This window comes from Schistocerca nitens, chromosome 11 (assembly GCF_023898315.1).
Source record: "Schistocerca nitens isolate TAMUIC-IGC-003100 chromosome 11, iqSchNite1.1, whole genome shotgun sequence".
Lineage (NCBI taxonomy): Eukaryota > Metazoa > Arthropoda > Insecta > Orthoptera > Acrididae > Schistocerca > Schistocerca nitens.
In genome coordinates this window covers 206,360,001-206,380,375 of record NC_064624.1, presented here as the reverse complement: position 1 = coordinate 206,380,375, position 20,375 = coordinate 206,360,001, and the positions used below count along the sequence as shown (strand labels likewise).

Here is a 20,375-nt window from a genome sequence, read left to right as displayed (position 1 = left end):
AACTATGATGTCTACCAAGAGGGAATTAGGCACAATTTCTCTTATTGTTATTATCTTTCATTTGCATTCAAGCCAAATTTGTAACTACAATGTTTTGGATTGCACACTTTTGTGGTGTCAATGATTTTTTTTTTACTCTGAATGCACACTGTGGTGGCACCCCAAACTACCGGCACCCAGTAGCCGACAAGCACAACGGTGAAACTCATCTTTCAGGAGCTTCGTTGTCTACCTGGAAGCCTTCTCTTAGCTGGCTTACTTTGAGGCCTCTCTCTCTGCTAACAGCAGTGACAGGAATGTCGTCTGCCATGTTCGGCTGAAAGCTCCACTTGTGACCACCTCTTCTGTGCGAGGAATCGTGCACAGGACACCCTGTCACCTGTCGAGAGAGAGAGTGTGTGTGTTTGTGGGGGGGGGGGGGTGAACATTTGTAGATGTTGATAAAAATATGAGATTTGAATTTTTGCATCAAACTCTTGAGCAACATAATGAATTAATTGTTTTATTAATAGAGAGTGCTGCACCTAGTTACACAATCGGTGGGCAAATCGTATCACCTTTCTTAGTTAGTGTCATCCATTGGCAGGTTGAATTATTATATGAACAATTATTAGGGCTACTGTGGACCTTTATAGTGTGATAGCTTAATTCAGAAAGATGCTGCTGCAATGACAAACTTCCTTGTGCAAGGGGAACAAAATTTAACTGTGAAGAGCAGCACGGTTGGGCCTAGCTATTGTTAGGAAATGTTACCTCAATAAGAGCAGTAAATGGTAATCCATTTACTTAGGAATGAAGACCTGATTAATTTCAAAACAATTGAAAGTCCAGGATGAGAAAGCAGTGAAGTGGAAAGGATAGATTGGTACAAACCACATACTAATCGCACACTTCTACTCGACCCCTGAATGGGGGGTGCTGTGAGCGGAAGCTTGCGATCAGTTCGTAGCACGTCGGCTGCCGAGTCGAGCTCTGTCTCCTCCTCCGGACCGGCGAGCTTATAGCTTGTAAAAGAAATGAGCACGTAATGGATTAATGTGTCACCGACGTCGATGGCGAGTCGCTAGAAGGACCGGGTACAGCCTTTTCTCGTATTTCCGTAAGTTATATTAACTATCGCTATGCACACCACACGTGGATCAACAATATGTCACAACAGTTACCTGCTGTTAACAACAACAACAGCGGCAGTAGCCGCTTACATAGTGTTATGGCACACAATACTACTACGTAGTGAAGGTTGGCAACAATCTTAAAGATCGTGGAGTGGTACGAAGACAGCCGACTTCTACTAATCGGAGGGGCTGAGTAAAAGTGTGCAACCAGTTGAGGAGGCATTGAGTGGCTCACAGACACAATGAAAAAGCGTGATAGAAATACTTCAGCTTTTGGACAAAACCCTTCTTCAGAAGAAGAAAACTCTTACACCCAACTCGCACACCCACAGCTTCCGACACCCGTTGGGGGCAGTCGAGCTGTGGTGCCAGGTGACAGAGGCTGTGGGTGTGCGAGTTGGGTGTAGGAGTTTTCTACTTCTGAAGAAGGGTTTTGTCCAAAAGCTGAAGTATTTCTATCACGCTTTTTCATTGTGTCTGTCTGCCAATCATTGCCCCCTTCAATGTGGTGAGTAGCATTCTGTGGTCCACATATCGTTTATGAACTGATTGCGTTAGTATTTGTTAATGAAAGAGGCACATTTTTGCTGTTGGCAACACAGTCATGTTTGTACAAAGCTCTCTATTAACCACCCCTTATCCGTGTCTGCTCGCTGCAATGAAAATGTTTTCAATGAACAGTGGCAACGTAGCTGAAATAGTTGATAATAGAGACACGCAGGTACACAGAATAAGAGAACAAATTTCCACACTGAGAAAAAAGAGAGAATATTCACTGACATCCCATATGTAAACCCCATTTCACAAAATATTGCTAACCTATTTGGGGAAAAAAAACCATAACAATTGCTTTCACCATTAACTACAAGTTGGGATACATATTAGTCTACAACGTAAAAACAGTGCCCAAAAAATGCAGCATCAGTGGAGTATACAAAGTTGTCCTGCTTGCTATGTAGGGAAAACAGGCAGAAATTTCAAACATGTATCCAAGAACACATTACTGCCCTCAGACGTAACCACTTTGAGAAATCAGTCATTTCACAGCATTTTCTGTAAACGAAAAACATTATCAACAAGATATAAACCAGATTGGTAATAAAACACAGAGGGGCCAATGCTAATAGCCTAAATCTGTTAAAATAACGTGAAATACACCTCCGTAAAATCGGAGAGATTGAATCGATGTTAAATGAGTAACAGATTTCACTACCAACAGTTATTTTAGTAATTTAAAATACATATTTAAAATTTCTTTCCTTACATATGTCGATTTATTTACAACTCTGATGTCTTATACTACATAATTAACTACATCTGGGAACTGTTTTGAAATGTACAAAAAAGTGTAAGTGTTGAGTGATGTCAATGTGATAAATCAACATCTGCTGACATTAATGTTCTCGGATTTTTTGGTAGGAGTATCACAGTTTCTCATCGTATCGTCTGTCGTGTGATTCACAAATTTTGGAACATAACATGTGATGTTCTCACAATAGGAACATATATTTCGTGTCACTTCACTCGAGATCAGTAGTAAGTGGTGTATTAAAATGATTAGCTCCAGTTGATGGATACACAGCATCCTACAAGCATTGTCTCCTGAAAATAAAAAAATAAAAAAAAAAAAGAAAGAAATTTTCAGTGACTAAAGGCCTTACTATTCACACTGCCTGTCTATTGAGTACAGTTGTGTCCAGAGGTGCAAAATATGAATAAAACTAGTTTCCATTAAGAATGAGCAAAATATAGTGGGATGGAGGCTACAAGTGTCACAACACTTGTCTTCAGCCAGTCACAAACAGCTGACAGTGGCAAGAGGAAGTGGAAAGAACGGTCATGCTTTCCCTACACAGAGCTTTGCGCAAGTAGGTCCCCCTTGCACCGCCTGCCCTTCTGCTGTTGTAGCTGTGAGGTGCCTTGTATTGCATCCTTTGTTCCTAAACTCGACCTAAACAATAAATATCTTTCTATACCTGTTCTTGATTATAATAGGTGCAAACTACTTGTAATACCTCACAAATTTAACTTCTTTTGCATATTGATTAAAGTGTTACCTGCACGTCGGCTAAATTTTATCATTTTGGTTAACTGTTCGTGTATCTCTTCTAAGAAACATAATAGCATTCTTACCATTGGGAGGGTTGTGGGAGAGAGTAGTCTCGGAAATAAATTTCTGAATGCTATATGAGGATTGATGCGCACTAATAACCGAGTAGTTAAGCTCCTTTAAAATCACATTTATCATCGTCACAGCATAATCTTAAATATACGAACCACACATTATAAACATGTACAAGTGAACTGACAGATACGAGGTAAACATTGCTTTCAGTGTCACGATGTACGTCTCGTGTTCGAATGAAATTCTTTTTTATTTTGCAGACGAGGTGCGCAGGCAGCTGAATCACTGCGTGCGCGACAACCTGATCCGCATGATCAAGCGCATCGGCTGCAAGGGGTCGAAGATTGGGATTGAGCAGGAGGGCTATGCTCTTCCGAAGGAAGGGGTGAGTGGTAACGTTTTCTCAGTCCGATAGCTGGTTTGATGCAGCTTTCCACACTATTGTAGCCTGTGCAAGCCTATTCCTCTCTGCACTCTGCTGCTACCTACACCCACTCGAGTCTGCCGACTGTAGTAGAGACGTGGTCTCTCTCTACAGTCTGCACCTTACACACACACACCTCCATTACCGCATTGACAATTCCTCGATATCTGAACACGTGTCCTACCAGCCGATCCTTTATTTTAATCAAGTTTTACCATAAATTGTTTCCCTATTTACAAAGATGCCGAGTCGCAGATAGCACAACAAAACTTGCTAAGAGTCTTTTTGTTGTGCCTATTTGCAACTCCTCATCTCTGCTATATCGTAAGTAGCAACTATCCTTTTAATGATATTCTCAGCACCTCCTTATTAGTTGCTTGATCTACCCATCTGATCTTCAGTATTCTTCTGTGGCTTCACATTTCAGAAGCTACTATTCTCTCGTTGTCTGTGTTGCTTATTGTCCGTGCTTCCCTCCAGACAAATAGATTCAGAAAAGACTTCTTAAACTCAAATTTATATTGTGTCGAAAAAGCCTTTTTGCATTCTTGTGCTGATATTTCCTTGGGAACTTCCATCCCCAACTCATATTTCTTTATATCTAACCGAGAATTGAAATACTAATTTTCATAAATTTAGCTTTAAAAATGTTTTAATTCCCTTGACATATTGCGAGTTTTTGAAAATGAATACTAAATTGATTATTTTTTATGGGCAAGTGTACAGCATAAGCTGCAGCAAATGTCCAAGTCTTTGATGCGTTACTTACAATCCTTCAATATGTGCACCCTCGGTCACAACATGCATTTACACGGTAATCAAATTTGTGCCACAATTGGCGTAGCACTTCCTCTGTGATGGTCTACAGTGTGTGCTTTCTTGCTTTATCCCATCTCACAATGCCTCAAGGGACACGAGCATTGGCAGTTTTTCACAAATCCCTGCAGGAAGAAATAGCAGTGTGTTAAATCTGGCGAAGGTTGCAACTGAAGGAGAACATGGGCGTGTGCCATTGCAGCACATGTGATTCGGCATTGTTGCAGAACACGATTAAGCTATTGCACATTCCTGTGAAAGTGGGATGGGGCACTGTCCAGTTTCAAAATGTAATAATTGTAACTGGTGTTCAGCTGGGCTAACAACGAGGTTTACAATGTGCCCAGAAGTGAGTTGCCCAGTCATATTTTGTTGTTTGAAGAAGAATAAGCCGCGCACTTAACTCGTGCGACACCACACAGGAAACATTCACTTTTGGAGAGTCACGCCAATGCTCTATCGGCGTATGCGGTTTCTTGCTTCCGCTGATACAGACGTCGTGTGTGTTTTCACCTTGCTGCTTGTGTGGAAAGTGTCTCCGTCACAGAAGGTGAATCTATATACAAACCTAGCATTCTCCATTTTTAACTGCAGCTGTTAAGAAAATCACACCTTTTCACTTTGTTTGCCGGTGTAAGGGCATGCACTAATTCCAATTTGTACAGTTTGAAACATACCTGGTTATCCAACACCCTGCAACTGTAATCTTTAGCACAAACAATTCCACACTTGCTCCCTTAAGTGACTTGCGAGGACTGCGGTGAAGCGCCTCGGACACTGTGTCGGCATTTGGATCGGACACGGAAGGTCGAGCGGGACTCGTCACTTTACGAAGGCGTCCAGTTTTCGCGAAATGTCGGTACCACCCACCTGCGTCACTCGTGTGTGGTGGGTCATTTCTAAACTGTGCACAAAACTCGCGCTGCTCTGTAACCGCAGATCTGGACACTTAAAACTGAACACGCAGAAAGCCTTTTTGTGTTGTGATGCCATCTCTGAAACAGGCAATATGCCTTCACAGTTAAGCGTGACAAATGAACAGCTGGTAGTGCACCAAAAACTTGGACAGTTGCCACTGCTTATGCTGTAAGGTTTGCCCGTACACAATAAGAAGTTGCTTTATTATTAAGCTCGCACCATTCATCTATTAACACACTATATAGACAAGTACACACATAACCAGGAATCCTCATACAGATTAGTCCAAACTTGGCTGAATATTGTAGAGGGGCAAGCAGGTGCATGAAGCAATGCTTAAATAATGGAAAGTGAGCACTCTGAATGAAGGCAAGCTATATTACACAGTCATTTTTGAAACTTCCTTCTTCTAAACCAGTCTCTAAACAGTATTCGGAAGGCATCTGAGATGATCCTGGATGTTCATCAGTGTAATCACATTTGAAGAAAGCAAATTTAGTCAATTGTTTGAATCTCTTTGCCACACTTTAACTGTGGACGACAACAGTATCGTATCTGTAGTAATTCTGAATGGACGGGAAAAGAAAATGTCCTTTGATTGTACAAGACCAGTACATTTAGCAGGATTACCATTTCAACATCTGCTGAATCTATCTCATTGTATAGAGCATTGCCTTCATTTGCTGTCAGAGAATCAACTGAAATAATAACTCTACTTCTGCAGTGCGAGTCTGTGCAGTCCTGTTCCAGTAACATTTTTAAATCCCTTTTTGTCGTGCTTGGTGATTTTCTAGCTTATGCTTTCACAATGGGCAACTAAAGTGTCAAGCTTGCTGGAAATTTCCCACAGTGTTCTGATGCAAGAACAAACGTTTGTGGATGACTAGTGCTATCCATTATAATAGCAGGCATCATCACCTACGAATGGGTAGTTGGTGCAACTAAATCCCCGCCACCATAAATCGTGTTCACTACCTTAATGGCAGGGGACTACATAACTCTGTAGCAAAGAAAATCTTGACTGATCTAAATTATCTGCTCTGGTGTAAAATTAAAATCTGTGAAACACCTTACTTCCGTAACAAACTCGTCAGCTTTCTTTTCTGCATCAGCAGCATCACCAGCAAATCTTCTGCCAACTTTGTGCGATCGTGGGAAAAACGGTCTTGCCTTTTCTCTGGAACCACTGCAGCAACATATAGGAAGCCTCGAATGTTACGGCATTGTTCGGATCAGTTTGTGCTTTGGAAGACGTCACCCAGATTTGTAGCCTTCGGTCGTGTATAATTGCACGCTGTATTCGTATTGCAATATACTGATCACGTACCTAATTTTTAGTCGTACCATCTTTTTGAAGTTTTTTAAAAGTATGTTTTTGTGCCATTACGACACAGAATTTGATTCCAGGGGACACGGGTAGGGCGGCTCCAGGAGGGCATTGTTGTGGAGGATCATTTCCTCGTGGCGGCTTTGTCCGGATTTTGTAAGCATCGGCCAAGTAACTTTCAGGAAATTTTGTTGTATTCTCCTTTGTTGGCAGATAATACAAAAATGGTTGAAACGGCTCTGAGCACTGTGGGACTTAACATCTGAGGTCATCAGTGCCCTAGAACTTAGAACTACTTAAACCTAACCAACCTAAGGACATCACACACATCGATGCCCGAGGCGGGATTCGAACCTGCGACCGTAGCGGTCTCGCGGTTCCAGACTGAAGTGCCTAGAAGTGCAGATAATACGAGAAACCACTTCCCCCATCACTGTCACATAATGCTGGACCACTTTTTGAAGTCAGCTTATTCTGCATATGTATCACAGGATTGTTCCCAAAATCACTTTTACCACCTTCAGCACTGACTTCCGCATCTACAATAAGAATCCTATACTCTCCCTGTCGAGTAGTCGTTTCTAATCTGTTCGAAAACTGTGGTATCTACCCTAGTCGGTCTTTAATCCGAAATACCGAAGGAATCCACTAACAGCTTACTGACTGCAGCAGGTTTCATTGTGTAACAGTCTAAGCATTCACCTCTAGTACGTAACTAGCAGACTGGTTCTGGTCCTGCTCCTACTCCTGTCCTCACACTCCATACTCCCCTCTCCCTCCTCCCACTTTCGACCGTCTGTAGCTCGTCAGAATGCACCAAATACCTTTCCTTATTCTCTGACGTACGAGTAAACTGGTCTCGTTCGAAAATCGGCGGCGACTGTGCGTACCTTTCCTTGTCACTGTACGTTAAGTAGTGAAATATATCTGCTACAGCAGTAGCGAGTGGGAACAAAGTACTCGTTTTGTGCCGTAGGTGAAGGACGACGGGCACGACTGGTACTGCTTCTCGTGCCACCGTGGCGGCGACGTCATCTGCTGCACGTCGTGCCACCGCGTCTACCACCTGGCGTGCCTGGCCCGCGGCGAGCTGCCGGACGAGGACGTCAAGAACACCTTCGTCTGCTCCGTCTGCAAGGTGAGTGTGTCGAGCGACGTGGCACCCCGTCGTTATGTATTGTACTGAACTGGGGACCTAAAAACGACGGAGAGGGTTCGTCCCGGCTGTAGCCCTCAGCGGTTCACAACAGGCTACAGCAGTCCACTCACCCCTCTGCCGCCCCACACCTAACCCGGGGTTATTGTGCGGTTTGGCCCCCTGTGGACCCCCCCCCCCCCTTTCCCCCCTTAAGAACATCTCGTACCAGCCGAGTGTAACCCCAAATGTTTGCATGGTAGAGTAATTATGGTGTACGCGTACGTGGAGAAAGTGTTTGCGCAGCAATCACTGACATAGTGTAACTGAGGCGGACTAGGGAAACCGGTCCATATTCGCAGAGGCAGATGGAAAGCTACCTTTAAGGCATGCACGTACTGGCCGGCACACCACACCTCGACACCAAACCGCCGGGCGGATTCGTGCCGGGGGCCGGCACGCCTTCCTGCTCGGAAAGCAGTGCATTAGACTGCGCCGCCAACCGGGAGGGCACTTGTAGGTTGCCATTTGTACTCATTGTGCTGATTCTGTAGGTAACTGCCATTAATTTCAGGTTGGCTAAGATCTGTGGATTTGACAAAGTTAGAATTAGTAGTTGTATTTTCTTTCCTTTATTTGGTATTTATTTCTTGAAAAGCACTCATTTTTGTATCGATAACACTGAAACTAGATACACAGGTGAAACTTCAATTCAGTGGAATTTATTACAAAAGCAGAAATGGAAAAATAATTTCATTATTATGAGAGAAACCCATAAAAGAGCATTGCTAAATTTGTGATGCAATAAGGCTGTCCAGAAACTGAGACTTTTCAAGATAAAAAAGTTAATGATATAGAAAAACCAAATTTTAGTATATATGATTTAAAGGTACATAGTTAAGCTATTTTTCTATTTATTTTATTTATTTATTGTTTCGTGGGACCAAATTAAGGAGAAGTCTCCACGGTCATGGAACGAGTCAATACATGAAATTATAACACGATAGTAGAAACAGATAAAATGAAATATAAAAAACATATTCAAGCGACAAGTCCTAAGTTTAAATAAAGAAAATCAACAATCTAACACTGGAATTTGCTTAATTTTTTAGCTCTTCCAAGAGCTCTTGGACAGAATAGAAGCAGTGAGCCTTGAGGAAACTCTTCAATTTAGACTTAAGAGTTCTTGTGGTAGCTTATTGAAAATGGATGCAGCAGAATGCTGCACTTCTTTCTGCACAAGAGTCAAGGAAACACATTCCACATGCAGATTTGATTTCTGCCTAGTATTAACTGAGTGAAAGCTGCTAACTCTTGGGAATAAGCTAATATTGCTAACAACAAACGACATTAAAGAAAATATACTGTGAGGGCAATGTAAGAATTCCCAGACTATTGAATAGGGGTCGACAAGACGTTCTCGAACTTACACCACATATAGCTCGAACAGCCCGTTTTTGAGCCAAAAATACCCTTTTTGAATCAGAAGAATTACCCCAAAAAATAATACCATACGACATAAGCGTATGAAAATATGCGAAGTAGACTACATTTCGTGTTGAACTGTCACTGATTTCAGATACTGTTCTAATGGTAAATAAAGCAGCATTTAGTTTCTGAACAAGATCCTGGAAATGGGCTTTCCACAACAGCTTACTATCTATCCGAACGCCTAGGAACTTGAACTGTTCCGTCTCGCTTATAATATGCCCATTCTGTCTGATCAAAATATCGGTTCTTCTTGAATTGTGAGTTAGAAACTGTAAAAACTGAGTCTTACTGTGATTTAACATCAAATTATTTTCAACAAGCCACAGACTTATTTCATGAACTACAGTTATTTGATACTGTTTCAATATTGCACACAAGCTGGTGTCATCAGACGCAGTCACCATTCTAATTGAGGCACTTACGGTACTGTGGCACGAGTAGAAATGTGGCGCTTGCAATTACGACCACCGGTTTATACCGGCACATAGTTCGCTGTCAGTATCCGAGTGCAGTGACCCGTGTCTTCATTGCCAGGAAGAGGTGGTAATCTCTCGGCACAGAATCTGTTTTGTATGGTGGACGAGGAAATGCCTCCCGTCCGAAACCCAGTAGGAGCGCTCCGGTGCAATTTGCTGCATGTGGATGTGTGTTGTCACTAAAAACATTTTTGTGCCAAGTTTTCGCTGACACTCATTTTGTATTGCTCACTGTAATGCCGTCAGTGTTTGACAGTATCTCTACAAGTTTTTGCCAACCAAAACCTAATCGCAGAAAGCACCTCACGAGTGGGATTTTTCTGCTGCAGCACTCAGTTTGACACAGCACAGAAAACAAAGTAGCAGAGACACAGACCACATGCTGTCACCACTGGATATGCGTACTGATTGTAGGAACATTACTGCACCGAGGTGGTGGCTGTAGCCGTGCCCGCGGCTGTGGTAGGGCAAAACGTGTTACTTTTTCGTTGTAACAGCTACCTTGAATGTAAGCCACGAGAATGATCAGGTCTTTTGTATATTTTTCAATTTTATCTTAGTCAGCATACATATTTTGTAATTTTTGTTCTTACTGTCAAGGGAATTTACAGTGGTATTCATAATTAACCCATTTGCTTATACGCCTAGCTCACAAACAGTCGCAGGTTTGAAAGTTCATTATTATGCTACCATCTGTGACACGGACCGAGCAGATATAGTGTCTTCTTAGTGTTTCTTCTTATCCGTTAATAGATGGTGTGACATGTTCTATACCAGGGCTTCCCAACAAAATTTTCTCGAGGACCCCCCTCATCGAGCACGATCGGTACCTTGTCATATCACAATATTGAGTACCTAAAAAAGTCAAATGAAGAGTCCTTTCATACGTTTTCTATTTTTGGTACTCAGAAAAAACATTGACGTATTCATTATTGAAAAAATATTGAGCGGCCAAAACAAAAAATCTTATTATACGAAATATATTTAATATATTTTTTATTCCAATAGCATCTCGCGGACCACCTGTTGCGAACCACTGTTCTATACTATCGGAAAGCTGAGAAATCTATCTGTTTAGTGGTTTGTAACATACTCAATTTCTTTTAATATTTTGTGAGTTATAAGCAATTGTTTTCAAGTTTTGTTAGGTATTTACTCTCCAATCCCATCAGGAAAACACCCTCCAGAAATTGTCATTTGCAAAGCGAGAAAGAAAAAAAGTGTTGTGGGTGTGAGAAGTGTCTAGTGGTAATGCACATGCTGTATTTTTTTTCTCTCTACCACACCAACAAAAACTTCTGAAGTAGTGTTATCTCCACCCCTCATTACTTCAATAAATAATGATAGATTTATAAAGAATTCCTGTCAAAAAATTTTTGAGAAAAGTCTGAGAGACAAAATATGCTAATTTTTGTGAATTTAAATAGTAAATATAGGGTTGACTATGGCGGAAAATGTTAGACCTGGCATTGTGCAATAGATGCTAAGACCCAATCTAGACCTAGTTATGTATATAGTAATATGCCTTTTACATTGTATACCCGCTCCTGTCGTAAAGTCAGTAATGATGAAAAAATACATGTGTGGATGAAAGGACTTGGTGTACTTGCTGAGAATGTAACTGTTACTGGTGATGTAACCCTGTACTATAATTATTAATAAAGTCTGATCTGTAGCGTTCTTAATAAAAAGATCGAGGAAAACTTCTGCCTCTTCACTCTGTTCCTGCCTGATAAGAGCAAGTAATCAATTTATCTTCTTTCTCTCATAGCCAGTGGGAACTTTTTAGTGCTTCAGCTATTTCCTACTGAGCAACTTTCTTTTAATTTAGCGTTTTGTGTTGTGGAACTCCTGGAGCTTTGTCGAAACTCGCAGAGCACGACTGGTCTGCTCAAAACTTCACTGCCGGTTACCGAATCGATTAGAGTAAGAGTTCGGAGCACAGCCGACGGGCACCGTTCGTTCCCGTGTGACACACAGTCTGCAGTTGGTTGCACCCTGTTCCCTCAATAGCTTCCGGAATAGCCTCTTAAACGTGTCGAATGAGGCCCCCGGGCATACATTCTGAATGCACCTAGCTTCGGTTCCAAACCCTTGCCGCCATTTCTCCGAGGGTGCCGTCATTCTGTGCAAGTTTGAAGTGCCGACAATTGAAAGACCGCTACCCATTTTGTGGCTCCTATTGGCACGGACACAGCAGGTTTACCGACAAGTGGCGTGTGTCACTGCCTGACAAGTTTGTTTGTGTGGCCATCTTCTGCAGCAAGCATATAAATACTTGTTTTGTAAAGAAAACTGCCTTTTTCCTGCTGCTAGTTACTTTATTTAACCCACAAGCATTTCACCTACTCCTGTCCTAAGGCACCATCAGGGGGATCTATAACGATACAGTTTTGTTAGTTATAGATTATCAAACACTTCACTTTGCAGTTTTTTGTAAAAAAGAAAGTAATACTTACAATTTGCTGATCTGCATTTCCTCACATCTGGTCTGGAGGTTGCACTACCACTTTTATCACTGCCATATAGTCACATCTTTGTGTTCTCGCCTTCCACACACTGTTCACCATGTTTCTCACTCTTTCTTGTGGTGGACTATTGTTCTTATTGTCAGTCGATACAACTATTTCATCGTACACTTCTTTCCACAGCGTAATTTTTTTTTTAAATATTCTGTGGAGGGGTTCATGGATGAGTGAGTGTAAAGGTGTTGGGTTCTATTATTATTACATTGGACAGCATTATTATATTAATACTTTTTGTGAACGTTATTCTATTATTTTATCTATCAGTGTAAATAATGACTTGCTTGGCGTGTGTACGTGGTCATTCAAAAGGATTTTCCCCTCTGCTTTGGTTTTATGTATGTGGTAATTTTCTTGCATGGTCAGGAGGTGTTCTTTATTGTTGATTCGAATTATTTTCACAAAATACTGGTTACAATAATAACACAGTCACAAAGCTAAACAACAAAATGAAAAGGAAAATAAAAGCAGAAAGCTCCAAATCACAGACTACAACGCAGCAGAACCAAACACAAACACGCCGTCCATTAACAACTACACAGGATAATCAGAAAAAGATGAAAGAAAACACAAGATGGTACACAGTGACATACAAACTCAAACTCGCCCATAAAATCACCAACATTTTCAAAAGGCAGGGAATAAGCATAGCATACACAACAGACAATTCTATACAAAAATACACCCCAAAACTGACAAAAAACTGAGACATATACCAGAAAGCAGGTATATATCGGCTACAGTGTAACACTTGTGAAGGCACATACACTCCTGGAAATGGAAAAAAGAACACATTGACACCGGTGTGTCAGACCCACCATACTTGCTCCGGACACTGCGAGAGGGCTGTACAAGCAATGATCACACACACAGCACAGCAGACACACCAGGAACCGCGGTGTTGGCCGTCGAATGGCGCTAGCTGCGCAGCATTTGTGCACCGCCGCCGTCAGTGTCAGCCAGTTTGCCGTGGCATACGGAGCTCCATCGCAGTCTTTAACACTGGTAGCATGCCGCGACAGCGTGGACGTGAACCGTATGTGCAGTTGACGGACTTTGAGCGAGGGCGTATAGTGGGCATGTGGGAGGCCGGGTGGACGTACCGCCGAATTGCTCAACACGTGGGGCGTGAGGTCTCCACAGTACATCGATGTTGTCGCCAGTGGTCGGCGGAAGGTGCACGTGCCCGTCGACCTGGGACCGGACCGCAGCGACGCACGGATGCACGCCAAGACCGTAGGATCCTACGCAGTGCCGTAGGGGACCGCACCGCCACTTCCCAGCAAATTAGGGACACTGTTGCTCCTGGGGTATCGGCGAGGACCATTCGCAACCGTCTCCATGAAGCTGGGCTACGGTCCCGCACACCGTTAGGCCGTCTTCCGCTCACGCCCCAACATCGTGCAGCCCGCCTCCAGTGGTGTCGCGACAGGCGTGAATGGAGGGACGAATGGAGACGTGTCGTCTTCAGCGATGAGAGTCGCTTCTGCCTTGGTGCCAATGATGGTCGTATGCGTGTTTGGCGCCGTGCAGGTGAGCGCCACAATCAGGACTGCATACGACCGAGGCACACAGGGCCAACACCCGGCATCATGGTGTGGGGAGCGATCTCCTACACTGGACGTACACCACTGGTGATCGTCGAGGGGACACTGAACAGTGCACGGTACATCCAAACCGTCATCGAACCCATCGTTCTACCATTCCTAGACCGGCAAGGGAACTTGCTGTTCCAACAGGACAATGCACGTCCGCATGTATCCCGTGCCACCCAACGTGCTCTAGAAGGTGTAAGTCAACTACCCTGGCCAGCAAGATCTCCGGATCTGTCCCCCATTGAGCATGTTTGGGACTGGATGAAGCGTCGTCTCACGCGGTCTGCACGTCCAGCACGAACGCTGGTCTAACTGAGGCGCCAGGTGGAAATGGCATGGCAAGCCGTTCCACAGGACTACATCCAGCATCTCTACGATCGTCTCCATGGGAGAATAGCAGCCTGCATTGCTGCGAAAGGTGGATATACACTGTACTAGTGCCGACATTGTGCATGCTCTGTTGCCTGTGTCTATGTGCCTGTGGTTCTGTCAGTGTGATCATGTGATGTATCTGACCCCAGGAATGTGTCAATAAAGTTTCCCCTTCCTGGGACAATGAATTCACGGTGTTCTTATTTCAATTTCCAGGAGTGTACATAGGGCAAACAGGGAGAACGTTTGATGTCGGATACAAGGAACACATGAGAGCCTGGAAATATGGACAAACCACTCCACATTTGCAGAACACCTAAGAGAAAATGACCACAAACCAACCACTACAGAAGAAGACATGAAAATAATTAGAATCAACAATAAAAAACACCTCCTGACCATGCAAGAAAATTACCACACACATCAAACCAAAGCAGAGGCGAAAATCCTGTTGAATGACCAAGTACGGATGCCAAGCAACTCATTATTTACACTAATAGATAAAATCATAGAATAACGTCCGCAGAAAGTATTAATATAATAATACTGTCCAATGTAATAATAATAATAATAGAACCCAACTTCCTTACACTCACTCATCCATGAACCCTCCACAGAATATTGAAAGGAAAAGTCAAAACAGCTGTCACCAAAGTTTTCAGCCACTCGCTAACCGCTAGTACAACACCCACCCCCTCACCCCCAACCCCCCCCTCCAAAAAAAAAAAAAAAAAAAAAAAAAAAAAAAAAAAAAAAAAAAAAAAAAAAATAATAATAAAGATTCGGCTGTATTCTCTCTCTCTCTCTCTCTCTCTCACACACACACACACACACACACACACACACACACACACACAGTGTAAACATCACAAATAGAAGTTAGTAACAAACATATACTTCATTAGGTTGGCAACAAATAGGTAAACATACCAAAGAAGATGAAACACGTAGTGGAGTCGGAATATTTACACTGTGGAAAGAAGTATACGACAAAATAGTTGTATTGACTGACAAAAGAACAATAGTCCACCACAAAAAAGAGTGAGAAACATGGCGAACAGTGTGTGGAAGGCGAGAACACACAAGATGTGATTATATGGCAGTGATAAAAGTGGTAGTGCAACCTTCAGAGCAGATGTGAGGAAATGCAGATTAGCAATTACGTTTTGTACAAAAAATCGCGAAGTGAAGTGTTTGATAATCTATAGCTAACAAAACTGTGTCGCTATAGATACCACTGATGATGCCTTAGGACAGGAGAAGGCGAAACGTGTATGGGGTAAATAAAGTAACTAGCAGCAGGTAAAGGCAGTTTTATTTACAAAACAAGTATCTCACTGCCCGAGTCTCCCCGTGGAAGACAGCACAGCAGACTTTTTGGTTAGGAGGAAGTTCATAATGTCTGAGTAATGGTCCACGATTCGTTTCCATACAAGGCTACACTCATAGCAAAGACCTTCAAAAGAGATGTCATAACATTTAAGTTACGAAATCTGCCCCCCCCCCCCCCCCCCCACACACACACACAAAAGTTTTTGTACTGTTGCCAACCTGCATTTTATATTTTGTGTACTTTGACGACTGTCGCTTATTTTGCTGCTGAAATAGCGAAAGCCGTCTACTACCGTAAGTGTCCCATTTCGCAATCTAATTCCCTCAGCTTCACCTGATTTCATCTGACTATATTCCATTACTCCTATTTCACCTAAATTACCATTCCAAATTACTGCTTGCTTTCCGTCACAGCTTGCTCAATATGCGGAGTTCATAGCTTGCTCAATATGCAGAGTCAGGAATGTCGGAGATTGGCTACAACCCCCTCTCTCTCTCTCTCTTCTCAACCTGTGCTTCCTTTTTATGTTTGTTGACTCTTAAAGCTGTAGTCAGATTCCTGTAGGAATTGTAGATAACTTTACAACCACTGTTTTCCTGTTGACATCGTTAGCAGCTTTCTCGGATTCTGCAATTGCTGTCTTCTTATACAGAAAATTGTATGTTGCCTGACAGCCATGTCTTTCTTTCAGTTTGTTAATGTTTTGTTCTCAAGACATTGTTTTGTAATGTGAACAGGACATGGGGGTGGAGCGAGACGACAAGAACCGCATGAAGCGGAGCCAGCTTAACCACCTCCTGAGCTTCACCTGCAGCCGGTTACGTGAGCGGGTAAGTGTGTTGTGAATATCTAACTTACGCTTGTGGGCACCACAGGAAATAGTTTTAATTCAGAATGATACACCAACTGAAATTGTATTTGAGACTTAACGGACACGAATCGGGGTGGCTTACTCCACGATCGGGAAGTGCTCAGAGTCAGAGAATATGTGAGAGTCTGTGGTGTTCAAGTTGTTTAATCGAGAGGTTTGTCGTTAAAAATCTCACAGTAGCAGTTTTTTCAAATTTTTCTTACCTTCTGTATCTATTACGCAGGGAAAATGTTAATTAACAGTAAGTTTTAATAAAAATATTTATAATTATTTATTACCAATCACTTGAAAATAAATTAAAAATTAATACAGGTATATGAAATGTCTTATTGTAAAAACAAAATGTGAGCACTACCTGGGGATTAGGTGTCGTGCTCGTTCCGACCGGCCGACTGCTACCTACTGCCGCAGTGAGACGAGCAGTCTGTGATCGCGGAACACGAGACGGGCACGTCGTCGATCCGTCCGGTCGTTATTGCCGGTGAAGGAATCCCGACGGTGCTGCCGCACCTTTCTTCTGGCAGATCCTCGCGTGGCCTCGAGAGGCACAGTGGAGCCCGTCCCGGACCACCTTACTTAAAGCCGTCCTCTCACTCGACGTGAAAACGAACTGGACGAGGAGCTGGCCGTGTGATAGTGTGAAATTCCACATACGAGTACACTGTAGAGTGTGAAATAAAGATTTGAGCGTGTCAGATTTGTGTGTCTCAAACAGGAACCTTGCTAGGGAGGTGAGACATTGTTTTACATTAGAAGTAGAACGTGATAGCTGCCGTGTTGTATGGCATTAAAACATCGTATTTGGTGGGTTTTCTTTCTAGTAGAGTACTCTGTACGAATATAATCTGTTTCAAAGCATCAGCAAATGAAGATCTCTCGAAAACACGTCATTTTAGCTAAAATTTGTTGGAATAAAAGGACAGGACGACTACATACTGGCAGGTAAAGGCTTCCTATAGTCGATATTTTTAGTGTTATAATTTGTGTGCTACAGAAGTATACCACTCAAGTGCTACAGCACAATGATGATATAACAAAATTGTGCATTTTTAGTACAATTTACATATTAAACATCAAATGATGACATGTGGACATAGTGTTTACACAGTTTATGCCTTTTACTGTTACCTGGCTGCAGTGTACAAACTGTAGCACAGTTCATAATGTTGTGAATTCTGAAGCTGTGAAGGTAAAGGTAGTAGGTTCACATCCACCTCCTTCCATTCCGCCCTCCCTTCCCTCCCCCTCCCCACAACATTTTGTTGTCTAAAAGATTCTGGGTCTGTCTTAATCATTCAACACAAGTGTTACTTCAAAAGTCAAACATATTTATTATAATTATTGTGGCAAAGGCAAACAAACTGGAATGTTTCCCTAGTAGGCAGAAATTTTAACGTGACTGCCAGTCTCTGCCTGAAAGTAAACACAAGTTAACACACTGGAAGTTTTGGCTATCACGAAGCTTTCTGTAAAATATGTGTAACTGTCTCTGGATTTATGGATTGGCTCGTGTTTGTCTCTTGACAGTGAATATGTTTTTCAGTGATAGTGAGCCACTTAGGAAAAATCTCTTCCATTTGAATGAAATTGTGAAACGAATCTCGATCTCGGAATGTATATGATGAAATATGTCATTACAGTGTGTCGGTAGTCAATGCAGCATTGAGAATATAGAATTATGCACGCACAAACTGTCATTAAACTTATACCTTAACTACATTCACTTTAACACTGAAAATGGGATGAAAATTCAATTGAGTTAAGAATAACGAATACCAGTACTTATCTCAGATCATTGTATGGCGTTATACAGTGTTCCTGTACTAGCAATTCGCCGTTCGATCCGTTGACGTGTCCAGAATCTTCTTCGCAATTTTTTCTGCTCTTATTCGACAATCACTAACAGAGTTAACACAGCTATTTTACGGGTGTCCATTTTTTGTAAAGAAACTGCACGGTTTGCGAACCGAGTAAAGCCGACAGTGGCCGCCGGAGAGCTCTGACAGCGCAAACCACGTTAGCCAAATCGTCCCGTGTGCCGACTGCACTGTCTCTTTGATCGTGTGTTCGTGCAAATCCGCATAATGCTACCTGCCTTTAATTTTCATTATATTGGCAAATCTAGATTTCGGGCATACGTAGCAATCTTCACAGACTCGCAGAAGTTCGTGTCGCCATATGTTCTTACAGGTGTGTGGGCAAAGGGTGTTCTTCTGCCTGTACACCTGTAATAACATATGGTGACACGAACTTCTCAGAGTCTGTGAAGATGGCTACTTATACTCGAAATCTAGATTTGCAAGTTTAGTAAAAACGAATGGGATTGTGACAGACCATGGCGTGCCTCTCATTTCTTGCAATCTGCGGTCACTGTGCACAATGGTTCCTGATGGAAGCAAAGTTGGTTAGCTGCCTTGCCCCTTGTGAGGATGGCTTGAGGAAAAATCTTAGGAGGAATTTAGAATCAAATGTGAATTCTTCTGCAATGACACTAGTGATTCAGATGCAGAGGCGTTATTTTTATAAGGGGCAGTCAAATGAAAAAGAGACACATGGAAGAAGTAATTAATACCCCCCCCCCCCCATCCTCGTAGAGAATCACTGTAACTGTTAATACATTTCTCCCACTTTGGGACAAGATGGTCAATGCCAGAAAAAATTTTGCGGTTGCCTGCAGACCCAAGATTGTATCCGAATGTGCACCTCTTCATCCAAAGCAAATCAATGGCCACAAATGTCTTTCTTAAGGACTCCAAAAGTATCGCAGTCGCACAGGGAGAGATTGGGATTTTTTGGTGGATGTGTAAGGGCCACCCAATGAAACTTCAGCAAGACCGTACGTTGCCTCAGACAGCGCTGCAGAAGTTTCTCTGGGAAGCCCTTACACATGCGCCGTGCAGTTCCGGTCTTTCCCTGTGCAGTTTTTATATTTTTAGAGCGGCTTTCGATTCGCTTCAGACGAGGATGTGCACACCGGGTTACGGTTGTGGTTACATAGGCAAAAACAAACATTTTTCCGCAAAGGCATTGACCATTTTGTCTTACAGTGGGATAAATGTATTAACAAACTTCCTGGCATATTAAAACTGTGTGCCAGACCGAGACTCGAACTCGGGACCTTTGCCTTTTGTAGGAAGGTGCTCTACCGACTGAGCTACCCGAGCACGACTCACGCCCTGTCCTCACAGCTTTACTTCTGCCAGTACCTCATCTCCTACCTTCCAAACTTTACAGAAGCTCTCCTGCGAACCTTTCTTTCAGGAGTGCTAGTTCTGCAAGGTTCGCAGGAGAGCTTCTGTGAAGTTCGGAAGGTAGGAGATGAGGTACTGACAGAAGTAAAGCTGTGAGGACGGGGCGTGAGTCGTGCTCGGGTAGCTCAGATGGTAGAGCACTTGCCCGCGAAAGGCAAAGGTCCCGAGTTCGAGTCTCGGTCGGGCACACAGTTTTAATCTGCCAGGAAGTTTCATATCAGCGCACACTCCGCTGCAGAGAGAAAATCTCATTCTGGAATGTATTAACAGTTATGGTGATTACTTTTGAAATAATAAGCTGAATTCTAATTTTTTTCCATCTGTCTCATTTTCATTTTATTGCCCCTTACATCTAAATTTCTCTTATATGCATAAATTCCTGGATGTACTTGAATCAGCAGAGGTCAGCCATCACATTTACTAGCTTAATGATCACTGTGTTCATCAGTAGTGAAGTCAATTTAGCACTGGTATCTAAAGTATGGCCTGTTATATGTGGTTCTGTGAACATTTTATGACTCTGATGGTTTTCAGTTTGTCATAGGGAAAGTTGAATTTCACGTCCATCTAATATACCGTGATCAACATAACAACGTACTTG

At 42.6% G+C, this 20,375-nt stretch overlaps 1 protein-coding gene across 1 annotated transcript in view; it reads left to right on the top strand.

Moving 5' to 3' along the window:
- The window catches only part of LOC126212790 (zinc finger MYND domain-containing protein 11-like), a 229,682-nt gene that overhangs the window by 114,357 nt on the left and 94,950 nt on the right, over nt 1-20,375 (top strand). Inside the window, exons 4-6 of the mRNA XM_049940192.1 lie at nt 3,501-3,625; nt 7,702-7,863; nt 16,390-16,482. Coding sequence (XP_049796149.1) covers nt 3,501-3,625; nt 7,702-7,863; nt 16,390-16,482 — 380 coding nt within the window. The remainder of the gene's footprint in view (nt 1-3,500; nt 3,626-7,701; nt 7,864-16,389; nt 16,483-20,375) is intronic.